Source organism: Heterostelium album (assembly GCF_000004825.1).
Source record: "Heterostelium album PN500 unplaced genomic scaffold PPL_contig17, whole genome shotgun sequence".
In the NCBI taxonomy this organism is placed as follows: Eukaryota; Evosea; class Eumycetozoa; order Acytosteliales; family Acytosteliaceae; genus Heterostelium; species Heterostelium album.
This window is the reverse complement of record NW_008805094.1, coordinates 38,008-54,476: the sequence shown is the minus strand read 5'-3', so window position 1 is coordinate 54,476 and position 16,469 is coordinate 38,008. Positions and strand designations below refer to the sequence as shown.

The window sequence follows — 16,469 nt, the reverse complement described above, 5'->3', positions numbered from 1 at the left end:
TCTATTCTTAAAAGATCATATGCAGGATTTACATTTAAATAAATAAATATTGAATAAAGAATAATAAATTATAACATTTATTATGATTTATATGTATATAAATTAAATTAAGGATATCGATTTATCCAAAATATATATCTTTTATTATATTTGATTACTATTATTAACTAACTTCTTAGTTTAACATTAAATCCTCATCTTCATATACTTTTGATGTTGAGAAACCGATTGGTGTCAATTTCTTGTCAATGATAGTAATTACTTTGTAGGTTGAACCCATTTCATCTGGACTAACCAACTTGTGATATGACTTTACTAAATCCTCTACCTTTGATTCATCTGTTATTTTCTTTGCTATTCTTTCGATTCTATGCTCAATACCCATTTCTTTCAAGAATATACCTTGATCGACTGGTCCTATTGCTGAAACATTTTTTTCTATAAGAATTTCAATTTACAATTGTTGTTAGTTAGATAGTCGATTGACCGATAACGATTCAACCTGTCTCTTTACTTACTTAGATGCTTAACACATTTTCTAATGGATGAGAAATCAACCCATGAACTAAGATCGGCAGAACCTGGTTTGTCTAGGATATCGACAAACTCGTGGTTTCTAATGGCCTGTAGTGATGTCTGTACTTGTTTGTCCTGTCCATAATCGATGATAAGTGCAGCACCAGAGTTCTCTTGTATTCTCAATGCAATCTTTTGTGCAATTCCAAGTCCTGCAACACCCAGTTCCACAGTAAAGTCTTCGACACCAAACTCTGGAAGCAGATATTGAATGGCGTTGGTCATCAAGGTCGGACCTGACGACATGACGAATCTCAAATGATATGGTCCGTCCTTTGAGATGTCTTCATCGACCAACACTTCACACCAGCCCTTTGCCTTTGAGAATTTGAATACGTTAATTGGCAGCGCATCAAAGAATTCCTGTGCAATATATAATGTCGGTACTTTGTTTGGAACTTGATCGATGTTATCGTACCATGAAACCTGTACTCCCTCCGGTGTCTTTCCAGTGGTTGCACCTTCCTTGTCGTCTTTGAAATATAATAGTTTTGTCTTTTGCATTCCTCTCAGATGAGGACTTACCTCGACCATATGACAACTTATTGCTTTATAGAAATCTTTAAATACTTTAGTTGACTAATATAAATAATGTGATTAATAAAGTTGCTTAAAAATAAAAAAAAGAATAGAGAAAAGAGAATAGTTACTCTTAGAATATCATGCATTAGAGTACCACGACCAGGACCCAACTCAACGATGTTCAACTTTGAAGGCATTCCCATGGATTCCCAAGTGGCAACACACCAAATTCCAATCATCTCACCGAATAGCTGTGAAATCTCTGGTGCAGTAATGAAATCACCGCCGGAACCAAACACATCTTTGTTCATATAGTAACCGTATTTCGGATTGGTTAGACACTCTTTGATCAATGTATCCACTGGGAAAGGTCCTCTAATCTGTGCACTAGTTTGTAGATATTTTTCAAACTCTGTAATTGGATATTTCTTTTCATTTGCTAATCGAATCCAAACCAACAACCATTTTGATTAGATAACCTTGAAAAAAAGAACTATTGTTTTTTTTGATAGTTATGCAGAGTGAACTGAAACTTACTATGTACAGACGAAGGGAATCTCTTTAAACCACTTCTATCAACTGAAAATGTTAACTCTTTTGGTTGCGATGATCGAAATATATTATTAGCATTATTAATATTGCTACTATTATTCTTATTTGATGAGCAATAGTTTAGTCTACTATTACATCTTGTTGCGTTTATACATGTAGTTGATAAACTTGATATTTTACTATTAACTTTTATTAATCTATTAGTTGACGATAACATAAGTAATCTAATATTAGCTAACTCACTCAATAAAATTAGAAAAAACAAAATTTTTTATAGAAAAAACAAATTTGATTTGAATTTCATTTTTATGTTAACAAAAAAAAAAAAAAATTAATTAAGTTAAAACATTTATTATTTTTAAAGTTGGAAATTCTAAAGACAAATGTCATTTAGCTTGGGTAGTCAAAATTCCCTTTTTGGGAATTATTTTAATATTTAATTGAAATTGATCACTTCATATTACAATGTTACTGTTTATTCCCCATACAAAAACGAAAAATATGACGAATTTTATATATCTACATTAATTTTAAAATTTATATAATCTATAAAAAGTAAGAAAAAAAACAGTAACATTGTTTATTGAAAGAACCCCACCATATTGGATTGGGATAGGCTTAATTTAAGAGGACCCTAAAAACAACAAGACCTCAAAAGAAATGAGTTTTTTTTATTATTAATTTTTTGGATATAACTTTTTTGCCATTTTTGGAAATTGTTGCAACAAAGTACATAGATCTCTGTTTCTCCCAAATTTACTCAAACTATTTAAGAAGTAAGCTTCAATTCATCATGGCTTTATGAAACCTTTAAATATTTATATATATAAATAAAACAATTTTTGTAATAAAATTAATTATAATATTATTATATATTTTAACTTTTTGAAAATTAAAAAATATTAGTAGATATAAAAAAATATTATAAAGTACTTAAAATATATTCTAAAAATTTAAATACATTTTTTTTTTATAAAAAAAAGGTAGGTGAATTTTATATATCCTTTTCTTTTTTTTTCAATATTTAATTGATAATAATAAGAAAAGACATAGATTCTGTTTGTTTTTTTATGGTCCAGATATTGAAAACGAGTATACACCAAACTCTACACCCAACTTTTTTTTTTTGTCTGAACAAGAAAATCATGACACACACGAGTTAAAAAAAAAACACAAATGAAGATGATGCAAACACAACTATTATCCAATTTAACTATTTATATATCTCTACCACTCCAAAAAAAAAAAAAAATCAAATCAAATTTAATATGATGTTGGATCTTATTATCTTTCATATTATCGATATCAATATTAAATGTCATTAATTTCATTATTTATTTCCTCTTTTCATCATCATAAAAAATAAAATAAACTAGAATATTGAAAATTCAATCCAATTTCCAAATAAATAATAAATAATATTGTAAAACAAAATAATTTTTAATAACTTTATAGAATTCGACTTTAAATTAATACATAGCTAATAAACTGAGTGGAATTAATAATAATAATAATAATAATAATAACTTATCGATACATAACTCTCGCCAATGAAATCCTTTCAAAAGTAGAGTTAATTATTAATAGAAGAGATAGATGAAAACAATATTTATCAGTAACTTGATAGCAATACCAGTATATATAGCAATACGTAAAAAGAAAATAACTACAACAACAACAACTAATAACAAAAGCAGTAATAATAACCTAGTCAAGTCACCTATATATAACACAAATAAATTAATTGTAAAATTTTTGGTATTAGAACAACATAATCTTTACTCTATCTATTTCTCTCTTTTGCAAACAATGTTCTTTCTTCAACTTCATGCTATAACCAATATATCTTATTAAATCTATCATATCTAGACACAAACATTAAACATCTTTACACTTTATTGTGTTCAGCAATTGTTTGTACAGTCGGTTTTCCCAGATTAAAAAATAATATAATATATTATACAACAGGTCTCGACACCTTGGAAAAATAAGAAAACAATAATCATCAAAACACAACAGAGTTAAAGATATTTTTGAATTTTTTCGAACAGGGAGCATTTTGCAAAAAAAATTGCAATTATTTTAAAAATGTTAATTCCTATTCAGGTGTTTTGAACAAGTTTAAAAAAACACCACCATTGTCTCATCATATGACCCTTGCGATTACTTTTTAAAAACCAACTTGCCTATCGATTGATTGATTCACCGATACAAATTTTTTTGACATTTTTTAATTTCATTTTTTAATTTTTTGTGTGTCAAAAAAAAAACAAAACCAAAAACTTATCAAATTTTTTTGTAATCACAACAATATTATATTTTTTTTTCCACTCATTAGTTTTTTGGTCCTCTTGAATTCAATTCATATCAGAAATAAATAATACTTGGAACAGATCTCATAAAGTAAAAAACAAAAAAAAGTAACAAAGATATTTATAGTTTTTATTTTAAAAATAATCTAATCAGAGACAACCAATCAACAAAAAAAAAAAAAAAAAAACTTCATCTGAAGAGCAAAACAACTCACTCGAGTGTTATACTTTTTTTATTTTTATTTTTATTTTTATTTTTTCATTTTTATTTTTTCATTTTTTATTTTTATTTTTATTTTTAGAACAAAGCATCTCTCTTACTGACTTTGACTGCACAGAAGTCTTGTCAACTCCAGTATCCTTACATTGACATCATACATTCAAACTAAAAACAACTCACCTACAACAACAACACATTGAAAATTGATTATTTTAATTATTATTTGTCTGATTGTTCGATTGTTTTTGTTTGTTTCAACTCTTTGTCAACTCTAAAGTTATCAATTTATCATAACTAACATTAATTTCATTCCTATTTATATAACTATCATTATATATAAGTAGTATTAATAAAAAAAGTAGTAATAGTTTTTTATTTTTTACCAACAAAGAAAAATAAAAAAGACTAAAACAAAAAAAAAAGTGAAAGTAAATATATAGAGAGAAATATATATATATATATCACACATACAAATTAGATAAAGGTAGATAGAAAACTAATATATATATATATATATATAGAGATACACAGATAAAATCAGTAAAAATGTTGATGGATGTAAATGGAATATCGGAGCTCGAGTACGAGAGGTACTACAACCCAGACAACTCAATCTTTGTTTCGATGCGTAAACTAGTGTCGGAACTCAATGCTATATTATTCTTATTTCTGGCAACCAATTTATTCTTTTTAATTAGATTCTTTTACCAACATTATATTTTAAAGGTATTGTCAGAGATCATCATCTATCAACCTACCCATCAAACCCATATGTTTTATTAACAATCATCATGTTTATTCCTTTTATTATAATAGCCAATAGCAATATCATATTCAATTCGAAAATCATTCGTACCCAGATTCCTTGAGAATGGATGGTACTCACTCTATTATATTACCTTCTTTTTATTTGGATCTTACGTATATAGCCAAGAATCATGGTCAATATTCCCAACAATGAATATCTGGTTAGGTTGGCCAATTCAACCTTTTTCGTAAGTGTTATTAATAACTTGTTTGTTTGTTTGTTTTTTTAACTATTTCAAATATACAATTAACTAACACTAGTGTTGTTATTTCAATTTCTATAGAACATTATTCAGAACATATTACTTATTAGAATTATCCTTCTATCTTCATTGTACTATTGCACTCTTCTTTGAAACCAGAAGAAAGGATTTCTATCAAATGCTGACACATCACATTGCAACCTTTTTCTTGGTGGGAGCATCGTACTGGTATCGTTATCACCGTATCGGTATTGCTATTCTTTGGATCCACAATGTCAGCGACATCTTTTTATACAGCGCAAAGGCACTCAACTACATTCAGAAGGAGACAAAGGACCAAGCACTCTACATTTTAGCCGAATTTCTATTTGTCATGTTTGCCGTCACTTTCCTCATTATGAGACTCATGTTCTTACCAGGTGTCTTAATTAGAACAACATTGTATGTGTCTATATAGAGAAATCATCATGTTATTTACATTTAATATATCTATACACTTACTAACAAATTATTATTATTATTATTATTATTATTATTATTATTATTATTATTATTATTATTATTTATTTGTTGCTATTATAGATTCGAAGCATTCTTTGTTTCAACAAGTTTCCCATTGTTTTATCCGACGAATGTGGCACTCCTGTTGCTGTTGATATTGCACATGTTCTGGTTCTACTTGATCTTGAGAATCGTATATTCCAAGCTTATCAAAGGAAACAAGGTAGACGACATCAGAAGTGACAGTGAAGAAGAGGAAGAGAATGAAAAGACACCATCACACCTCCAAGATGACAAGAGTAGTACGAATAACCATCATCATAGAAACAGCAACAACAACAACAACAAATCACCAAAATCTAAACAACAAACAATTAACAAAAAGAATAACTAAACAAAATTAATTAATTAATTACATATACATAAATTTACATTTTCTGTACTTTTTATTAAACCAATTTCATTTGATGACTATTAATAGATTGATTATTAAACCTTTGAGTTTAATAAATCAAGATATTATGATCTTTCTTTTATTTTCTCTCAAAACTTATGACAGATTTTTATTTTTAATGAGAAAACCATTCGTTCTTTTCAAAAAAAAAAAAATTGATTTACTGGTTGTCGACAAAATTAATGAATAATAAGATATGACAACTACAACTAATAATAGTAGTAGTAGTAGTAGTAGTACAAATGATGTAGAAAGAAGAAACTTGATTTGGAAAGTTGAATCACTCTATAGTAGAACCAACAAGTATTTTTATCAACCTGCATTAGTTGAGTTATGCAATATCAGTGTATGTTCAAGATGTTGTCTAAGATTCTTTAACATAAGAGAGATTGGACTATATCAAGAACCATCAAATACACTTGATCACTTAATAAACTATATAATAGAAATTACAAACTTTAATAATGAACAATCAAAACTAAAACAACAACAACAAGAACAAGAACAAGTACAAGCTAAAATTAAAGCAGAAGATAATACTGAAACTAGTAATAATAACAATAGTAATAGTAATACAACAATAGAAGTTAAAGATGTTAAACCTATTAAATTCCAATATGACTATAATAGTTTAGCAAATTTAACAAATTTAAATAATAGTAAGAATCACAATTAATAACAATACTTTGAATATTAATAACAATAATAATTATTAATATTTATTTGATTTACCTTGTGTTGTTAGTTTGTGTAACATGCTTTGGAATGTTACAAAATACCAATGATTCAGAGTTCCTTGATAAGTTGTTGGAGAATGTTTCAAAGTGTGGTTATGAATTTGTAGACTATTCATTGCAGTTGTGGGTACCTTACTCAACGATCATTAGAGAGTTTTCCGTGTGGTACCACCTGAAGCAGCATCATGATGATACAAGTAAAACACAGATATTCAAACACGAATCACCTGAAGACAACGTCGTTGAAATCAAAGAAGCTGTTAAATGGGTACTTGGTCCAATAATTTGTAGAAAGTTTAACTTTAAATTTTAAACCATCTGTATGTCTTTATATATATATATATATATATCTATATAGATAGCTTTTTTACTATACTTTCTATAGAATTTACATTATTATTATTATTATTATTATTATTAGACAATATTAACATCATCTTAATAACCTATTTATTTATTTGTAGAGTGACTTTAGAATGAATATGAACTATGGTCATGAAGAATCTAAAGATGAGCATCTCTTCCTCTTTGATATAAAGCTACCGGACAGAAAGAAGTTGAAACAACAAAAGAAGAACAAGAGAAGTGCTGCTGACTCTAGTTATCAGATCATGGATGTCTTGGACAAGCTGACAATGAAAGACTTCATAATGAATGGAACATGTCCACCAAGTCGTCCGACCACCAAATTTGACTATACACTCTCATTTGAGCATGCACCGATCTTTATTGCCGGTCGTTACAATAAGTACGCCAGAAATCTCAGTCAAACACCTTGGACATTGAAAGGTGCCGCTGCAACACCCGACTCTGAAATCGATAGTGTCGATCTATTCATTAGTCAACCAATTAAAGATCTATGTAAAGCAGATGGTAAGTATCATCTACCTAATAAATATTTAAAACTAGATTCTCATTCATTTCTTTTTATTTATTCTTTTATAAAAACTTAGCTACCAACTTTGTTGCATCAGGTCGTGAGGATATCGACGTAAGAATGCTTGGAGAAGGTAGACCTTTCTTCTTGGAGATAACCAATCCACATAGAATATTTATGAAATATAATGATTTCAGAGAGATTGAGAATAAGATCAATGAAAATCAAGATATTAGAGTATCAAGATTACAAGTTATTACAAAGTAAGTTTGGTATATCGGTCGGTTTTCTATTGAAATTCTCACTAATTTAATGTTTATAATAATAATAATCAAGGAAACAAACATCGATATTAAAGGATGGTGAAACATCGAAACAAAAGATCTATCGATGTACTGTGTGGACTGCAAAGGAATTCAGTGAGTCAGAGTTGCACGCTGCTTTGGATTCTGTTGGCAGTCTAACGTTGAAGCAAAATACACCTGTCAGAGTGATGCATCGTCGTTCACTGATGGAAAGAAAGAAGACCATTTCGAAATTGAAGTTCAAGTTGATCACGCCTCACTTTATGGTGCTAGACATCTGGGCATCGGCAGGAACCTACATCAAAGAATTCGTTCACGGTGATCTCGGTAGAACTACGCCCAACCTAGGATCTCTACTAAACACTGAAGCCGATATACTACAACTAGACGTTTTAGATATTGATTTAGACTTTCCACCTATTCCAACTAATAAATAAATAAATAAATAAATAAATAAATAAATATAATAAGTGCTCAAAGCAATATTAATTTGGTCGATCCAACTCAATACAATCTCATTATACATCATCAGATGATGATTGAATCACTAAACTAAACCAAACAAAGTTTTGTCAATCCTTTGAAACAGAGTTCTAGAAAACACCAAAAATTACTCACATTCCGGAATTCTTAAAAAAGATAAAAGCAAAAAAAAATAAAAAATAAAAAAATAAAAATTTAATCAAATTGTAATGGGTATTAATAATTAAATCTGTTGTGTCATTCACAGTTGTGATCGATCTTTATCTTTATCTAGAGATATAAACTTATTAATAATAACAAATAATAAACAATAAATAAAATAAATAATAACTAATCACTAATAAAGATAAATCATAATAATAATAATAATAATAATAATAATAACAATAATAACAATATACATCTAACCATTTATAAAGTTGGTTGATAAGTGTTACATCATCATCATAATCAATTATTCAATTAATTGATTGATTTATTAATAATAATAATTTTTTTTTGCAACTAAAATTTAGAAAATTTAATTTTTTTACTTTTTTATTTATTTTTATTTTTTTCTAAATACGATTACTATCATTTATTTCTTTTTATAATCACCAAACTATACACATATATATTTAACATATAATCTTGTAAATCGATTTCTTTTCTATTTTTATACTTGATCATTTAAACAATCAATCAAACACTCACCCAATCAAATCAAACCAACTATTTAACTGTTTATCAGTCACTCTATCAAACCAAATCAATCATATCAACCAAATAAACAAAACAAGACAAAACCAAACCAAATCAAACCAAACAAAACAAATTATTTTTATTTTTTATTAATTAGCATTGCAATCAATACTTTTAAATCATTTTAAAAGTAATAATATTTATTTATTAGTAAACTATCTAACAATATAAATATCACAATCAGAATCCTAATCACACACACATACACACACCACACATAAATACAGAGACAAACTCTTTTAAAAATTAATAAATAAAAGTATTTGTTGTTAGTAATAATAGTCAGTAAATATATATATATATACATATAATAATAATATAATACGATGAAACAACCATTGATTTGTTCAGGTCACTCGAGACCAGTATCGGATTTAGCTTACAGTAACGAAAGTGCAGATGGATGTTATATAGTATCGGCATGTTTAGATGGTAAACCAATGCTGAGAGACGGAAACAACGGTGATTGGATTGGTACATTCGAAGGACACAAGGGTGCTGTATGGTCATCTAGGTTCAACTCAAACGCAACTCAAGCATTAACTGCATCTGCAGATTACACTGTGTATGTTACACATCACCTACCTAAATGATGATGATGATGATGATGATGATCTAACTAACTAACTAACCAACTAATCAATAAAAACAATAACAAACAATTATATAGTAAACTATGGGATACACTTAATGGAGGTGAATTATTATCGTTGGAACATCAATCAATTGTAAAAACAGCAGATTTCTCAAGATTTAATAATAGAATTGTTACTGGTGGTGCAGAAAAGATATTGAGAATATACGATTTAGAGAAACCAAACGTACCTTTGGCTCAGATTCCAGGTCACCAATCAATGATCAAAACAGCCATGTGGAGTGTTTACAACGATGATGTCATTCTGAGTGGTGGTAACGATGAAGTCATCAGAATCATGGATTTACGTTCCGGTACTCAGATGGCACTATGCGCAAAGGCACCAATCTCCTCAATGGAGTTTAGCAAAGATAAACAATATTTGGTTACCACCGCTGGTAATGAAGTTACTTTTTGGAATGCTCAAAAGTATGTATTGATCAATTCGATCGCTAATCAATTTGATTCAAATTCTTACCTATTTATTATTATTATCATCATCATCGCCACAGCTTCCACCCAGTCAAGGTTTATTCACTGCCGTTCGAAGTTATATGTGCATCTTTACATCCAGACAATTCTAGATTTATTGCAGGTGGAAGTGATTTTTGGGTTCACGTTTACGATTTTAATACTGGAAATGAAATCGAAGTTAACAAAGGTCATCATGGTCCTGTAAATTGTTGTCGTTACTCTCCAGATGGTGAATCTTTTGCTTCAGGGTATGTAGTTTTGTCAAAAAAAAACACCAATATTTTTTTAGATCCTTATCTAACACCTCATCGCTCTCTTTATTTTATATTACAGATCTGTTGACGGAACAATCAGAATTTGGTTGTAATCAATTTTAAAGAGCCAAATAATAAATAATGATGAAAAAAATAAAAATAATAATAAAATGAGCAAAAATAAAAAAAAGCATAAAGAGTGATTGATGGAAGATCACAAAAATCTTTTAGTTTTTGAAAGGCTAAAAAACCTGTGTTGCGGGCATGTGTGTTTTGGTGACTTGCGCGTGTTGGAAAAAAATTGTGTATTTAATTAGAGCAGAGATTATCGATCGGTTTCAAAAATCAACAACAACTTTTCATTGTATTTGCAATTTGTGCAATGTTGGGGTGCACCCTAACATCAGCGATCACCTTTTTCACTTTCTGATCAAAAATTAAAAATAAATTGTATGAATTTTTTATGAATATTATACTTTGAATTGTTGACATACCCCTTTGTGCACACCTCTAACTATTTTATTTTTATTTTATGAATTTATTTTTTTTTGTCTGGCACAAAATTTGATTTGTGAAAAAAAAAGAAAGTTAACTTTTGACTGTTATTGATCTATTATTATTATTTTTCTTAAACAAGAATTTCATTAATATATAGCTAAACAAAAATTGGAAATAGAGAAATAATAAAAGGTATTGATAATAACAATTTAATTAGATAATAATATTATTAGTAGTTGATTTTTACACTATTTTTTGAAACAACAGTTAATTCCTATTTTAAATTTGCAATAAAATCAATAAAAATGTCGTGAATATATCCAATCCACAATAATAAACTGTCGAGACATTTCCAATTCAACATTCAAATAAACATTAAATTGAAACAATCAAATTTGATTGCATTTTTCGAAATGCGTAAAATCAAATTATACTTGTTTGTAAAATGTTACAAACAATATTAACAACAGCAACAACATATATATCTATTAATAACAAACCAATAATAATTCAAATGTGACATCACATTTATTAGCACAAGATAAAATAAACAGATAATCAACCTGTCTGCCAATGAAATTTGGTGTAAATCAAAAAAATCACACACCAAACAATCAAAAAAAACTAAAAAAAACCAAAAAAAAAGTCACCATTCACACTTTATCTGATACAGTCAAATCGAAAAGGAGCGATGCCGATCTACTCGCAAACAGCCACCTTATTCAGTCAACCAAATTCAATCTAGCCATTATTTATTTTATTTTATTTTTTTTGTTTTGTTTATTATCTATTCTTTTTTTTTATTATTTACATGAACTAAACTAATACAAAATCATTTTAACATCAAAATATAGATAGTTTACACTCTATTATTTAACATCAAATACTAGTATACAACACAGCACATTCTAAATATTTTATCTATTTGATATTAGATTAATATATCAACAGAGATTTTAGGTCGACAGATCATCATATAATAATCATAATAATATAAACAGATGTCAGATCCATGTGACGTTTGTGGTGGAGTGATTAAATCCTCTAGAATCAGAGCCAAGGGAAAGTTGTTCCACGAGGAGTGTTTCGTTTGTTCAAATTGTAACACTGCTTTAGAATCATTTTTCTACAAGGATGGTAAACTATATTGTGATCCATGTGAAGTCGCTCTCTATGCCAAGAAATGCGATCACTGCACATTACCCATTCAAAGCACAATAGTAAATGCTCGTAGTAAAATATTTCATCCAGAATGTTTTATATGTTCAACTGTAAGTATTTTTTAGATGTTTAATTATATAATTAGTTATTAATATAAAAAATATCAAATAAATAGTGTAATACAATTATAAAAGGAGGATTCTTCTATATACATGGTAGTTTTGTTTGTGATTCCTGTGATTCTCAACCAAAGTCAGCATCGTCTACACCATCACCAACACCAACAGCAGTGCAACCAAGACCACAAACAACACCCATTCCAAACATTTCAATCAGTGCATCTGCTTCGCCGGTCACACCGCCACTCTCTCGAACCAACACACCACCATCACCAGTGATACCACTGATCAACGGCAATAGCCATCCACTTGTACATAATAATAATAATAATAATCGTCAATCACTCGATCTTCAGAATGGAACTGGAAGAAACTCTATCGAAGTTCCAGGCACTAACATCGTGCTTTCTCAACTACCACCAAACACCACCATCTACGTTGTCAACAACTCCAATCCCAACTTGACTCACCAAATATCACAACTTTCACTCAATGGTAGTGAGGGTATATTAATCAATCCAACAACAACAACAACATCATCACCAACCACCAGTGCTAATAATTCACCTGCTTTACATCGTCGTCAGATTTCCACGGATAGCTCAGTGTCCAGACCAGTACAACAATCATCGCCAACCATACAACCAATTCCAATGTCACCACCGGAAGTACAGATTGAAAAATTCGTACCTTTGATCAATGGAAAGACTCTACCTGAACTACTTAGAACACAGTCATTCGAAGATATCTTGACCAACGTAATGAGAAACAAGATCAGAGTACACAATGAAATAAAGAGTACCGACATTACACTGGGTGAAGTTATTGCATCCGGTGCATCTGGTAAAGTTCACAAAGGTCTATACAAAGGTAAAGATGTAGCGATCAAAGTTTACAGCGCTGACAACATTTGTTTCAGTAGAGAGGAATTCGATAGAGAAGTTTCAATTATGAGGTAAGTTGAATGTTGTTGCTTAATAATTTCTTAATTTACAAACAACAACAACAACTAATCTTTCTTTATAAATTGTTTATTATTTAATAGTTTGGTAGATCACGAGTGTTTTACAGAGTTTTATGGTGCAAATACAGAGAAGAGCAATTATCTATTTCATGTTAGTGAGCTGATCAAAGGTGGTTGTTTGAGAGATATACTGTTGAACAAAGAGATATCTTTGACCTACGCTCAACAAGTTTCAATAGCTTTAGATGTTGCTAATGGTATGGAGTATTTACATTCATTAGGTGTAATTCATAGAGATCTAAAGAGGTATGTTTTTATTATTATTATAATTATTTTACTAGTAGCTTGGTTATTAATATTTTCTTATTTTTTAAAACAACAATACAGTGGAAATGTTTTAATTACAGATGATATGAGAGGTAAAGTCATTGATTTCGGTACGAGTAGATCTTTGGATCTGTCAAAGCAGATGACATTGAATTTGGGTACCAGTTGTTGGATGGCACCAGAAGTTTTTAGAAATGAACCATATACAGAGTCGTGTGATGTCTACTCGTTCGGTATCGTACTTTGGGAGATCTTTTGTCGCAGAGATCCATACGATGGTGTCAACAGTTGGTCGATTCCAGTGATGGTTTGCAAAGGTGAACGTCCAGTGGTGCCCGCTGACTGTCCCTCTGAGTATGCCAAGCTTATAAAGGCATGTTGGGTCGACAAGGCCAAGAAGAGACCTAAATTCAAAGAGATCAGATCAACACTTAACAAGATCTACGGATCATTAACTGTAAAGTCAAAGAGAGGTTCTTCATTATTTGGCAAGTCTAAATAGAGTAGTGTTAATAAATAATAAATAATATAGATTTACAGTAACAACAACAACAACAACAACAATAATAATAATAATAGATTTAACAATAATATTTTAAATCTAATCGAAATCGAATCGAATCGAATTGAATCAATCTATAAAATAATATTTAGATTAGATTTAAAATAAAATCCATTAGCATCCCCCCCTTTTGTAAAACAAACAAAAAGCAAAAAGAACAACAAGACAAGATGTCATTGGAGCCAAATAAACAAACATATCTTTCAACTGATTGACAATCAATCACACATACACATATGAATCAATAAATATTTATTCAAAATAAAATAAACTAATATTATGACTTGAGAATAATAGATCAGATTTACAATTGTCTTGCTGACCTTTTAATCAAGCAACAAAAGTTCAACTTTTGTTCTCGACTATCATAATTTTTATCCAACAACTCTTATTATTTTATTATTTTTTAACCAATTTCCTTTTTTTTTTTTTTTTTTTGCTTTCCAACATTACTGAAAAAGGTAAAATCTTTTTATTTAAATTGAATTGGTGATTGTGGGGGTTTATTATATTAAATTTTTAATTTATAAATTTAAACTATTTTTAGATTAAATATATTTTTTTTTTAACAATTTAATTTGTTCTTTGTACATCTACTTATTTATATGTATTAGAATTAATATATAGTACTATATACTTATAGCCAACCACTCTATATTTAATATATATTTACCAAAACACACAACCACTAATCAACCCTAACACCAAACTTTAATAGCATCATTCTTCCAATTCAAATTAAAATATTATTAGCTAATATTAACAATAACACTGAATAATACCAATGTAATAAAAATAAATACTAAAACATAATAAAAATAGTAATAATTTTCTTCTGATATACTCTATTAATATTCACAATCAATCAATCAGAATAGTATCATTGTCATTTTATTCATTTTTTTAATTAATATTTTAAATACAAAAATAATATCTATATAAATTATAAATAAATTAAATTATTTTTATATCTATTTAGAAATGTTAAATTATATTAATGATATCAATAAATTACCAAATGAAATTTTGGAAATAATCTTACAGGATTTGTTGGGTGAATCAACTGGTGGAGCGAACATTTCACTTGATAGTTTAAAAAGTTTTTGTTCGTTGAGGAATGTCTGCCAACTTTGGAAAGAACTATTAGAGTCACTCATTCTAAAAATAACGATTGGAGGATGTTTTAGAAATAGAGACTATGTAAACAAACAAATCGAATCGTTAAGCTCGATTCTATATAACCAAAAGCAATCGAAATGTCAACTACCTCGATTACAATCTATACAATTAACATTCGGTTTAGATAGTTCATCGCTACAATCATTAGTTAATCCACTTTCACATTACTACAACTATTTCGATCTATCAACTATTAATCTTTCCAATAATTATCTATCATATCTATCTATTAAGTTATTAAAACCACTCATTACATCATCATCATCAGACAATTCACATTTCAACTCTACAAAATCAAAACCAAAATTAAAATTAAATCTATCGGGTAATACAATTGGATTGGCAGGTGTAAGATACCTATCGAAATACCTATCGGTGCGATGTAATCTTGTGCATCTAGACTTGTCAAACAATGAGTTGAACAACGGAGGCGCCAAGTTGTTGTTAATGTCTATGATCTACAATACTTCGATACAATCATTGAATATCAGTGGTAACTACATTGGAAAAGACTGCGTTGTCTACCTGGTTGAACTGTTCAAGTACAATCAAACGTTGAAGCACTTGGATCTATCGTTCAATTGGATAGGACCAGAGGGTAGTTATCAAATCATTCACACTCTGCTGACATCAAGACACCGCGTCCAACCGATCCAACTCAACTTGTCGTACAACAAAATATTGGATGAAGGTTTAAAAAAGATCAATAAACTATTGGTAGATACCCAACAACAAAGAAGTATCGACGGAACAAGTACAAATACAGATGCATATATGACCCCTGTAGATATCACCACCACCACTACAACAACAAACCTATTCCCGTTGGAGAATTTGATTCTGGTTGGCAATGACACAGGAAGTGGTAGACTTATCATTGAACAGATTCAACATAATATATATAAACATCAATTGTTAAGACAGCAATTGGCACCAATGCCAATACCTCTATTCACAATAAACAATAGTAACCATCATTGTAAAGTTTAAATATTTAATCAATCAAA

The 16,469-nt window shown here is 29.0% G+C and overlaps 6 protein-coding genes across 6 annotated transcripts; 5 read left to right on the top strand and 1 right to left on the bottom strand.

The window, feature by feature from the left end:
• Positions 1-175: 175 nt before the first annotated feature.
• midA (class I SAM-dependent methyltransferase) lies at positions 176-3,877 on the bottom strand (the record flags this gene model as incomplete). Its single annotated transcript, XM_020578383.1, has 5 exons — positions 176-438; positions 519-1,155; positions 1,227-1,537; positions 1,636-1,892; positions 3,837-3,877. The coding sequence occupies 5 exons, from the start codon at positions 3,875-3,877 to the stop codon at positions 176-178; spliced, it is 1,509 nt and encodes a 502-aa protein (XP_020431618.1).
• An 851-nt stretch (positions 3,878-4,728) lies between these two features.
• crsA (ceramide synthase) lies at positions 4,729-6,087 on the top strand (the record flags this gene model as incomplete). The annotated part of the gene is made up of 5 exons (XM_020578382.1): positions 4,729-4,740; positions 4,881-4,955; positions 4,999-5,177; positions 5,274-5,633; positions 5,940-6,087. The coding sequence occupies 5 exons, from the start codon at positions 4,729-4,731 to the stop codon at positions 6,085-6,087; spliced, it is 774 nt and encodes a 257-aa protein (XP_020431617.1).
• A 256-nt stretch (positions 6,088-6,343) lies between these two features.
• PPL_07546 (uncharacterized protein) lies at positions 6,344-6,823 on the top strand (the record flags this gene model as incomplete). Its single annotated transcript, XM_020578381.1, has 1 exon — positions 6,344-6,823. One exon carries the CDS (start codon positions 6,344-6,346, stop codon positions 6,821-6,823), a length of 480 nt encoding a protein of 159 aa, XP_020431616.1.
• Positions 6,824-6,912: 89 nt separating this feature from the next.
• On the top strand, positions 6,913-8,503 carry PPL_07545 (uncharacterized protein; the record flags this gene model as incomplete). The annotated part of the gene is made up of 5 exons (XM_020578380.1): positions 6,913-7,152; positions 7,349-7,757; positions 7,838-8,024; positions 8,098-8,180; positions 8,340-8,503. 5 exons carry the CDS (start codon positions 6,913-6,915, stop codon positions 8,501-8,503), a joined length of 1,083 nt encoding a protein of 360 aa, XP_020431615.1.
• A 1,113-nt stretch (positions 8,504-9,616) lies between these two features.
• strap (WD40 repeat domain-containing protein) lies at positions 9,617-11,336 on the top strand (the record flags this gene model as incomplete). The annotated part of the gene is made up of 6 exons (XM_020578379.1): positions 9,617-9,855; positions 9,961-10,353; positions 10,437-10,646; positions 10,732-10,761; positions 10,970-11,016; positions 11,308-11,336. 6 exons carry the CDS (start codon positions 9,617-9,619, stop codon positions 11,334-11,336), a joined length of 948 nt encoding a protein of 315 aa, XP_020431614.1.
• Positions 11,337-12,151: 815 nt separating this feature from the next.
• On the top strand, positions 12,152-16,452 carry PPL_07543 (LIM-type zinc finger-containing protein; the record flags this gene model as incomplete). The annotated part of the gene is made up of 6 exons (XM_020578378.1): positions 12,152-12,421; positions 12,487-13,385; positions 13,476-13,700; positions 13,782-14,209; positions 15,263-15,955; positions 16,154-16,452. 6 exons carry the CDS (start codon positions 12,152-12,154, stop codon positions 16,450-16,452), a joined length of 2,814 nt encoding a protein of 937 aa, XP_020431613.1.
• Between the last annotated feature and the right edge of the window lie 17 nt (positions 16,453-16,469).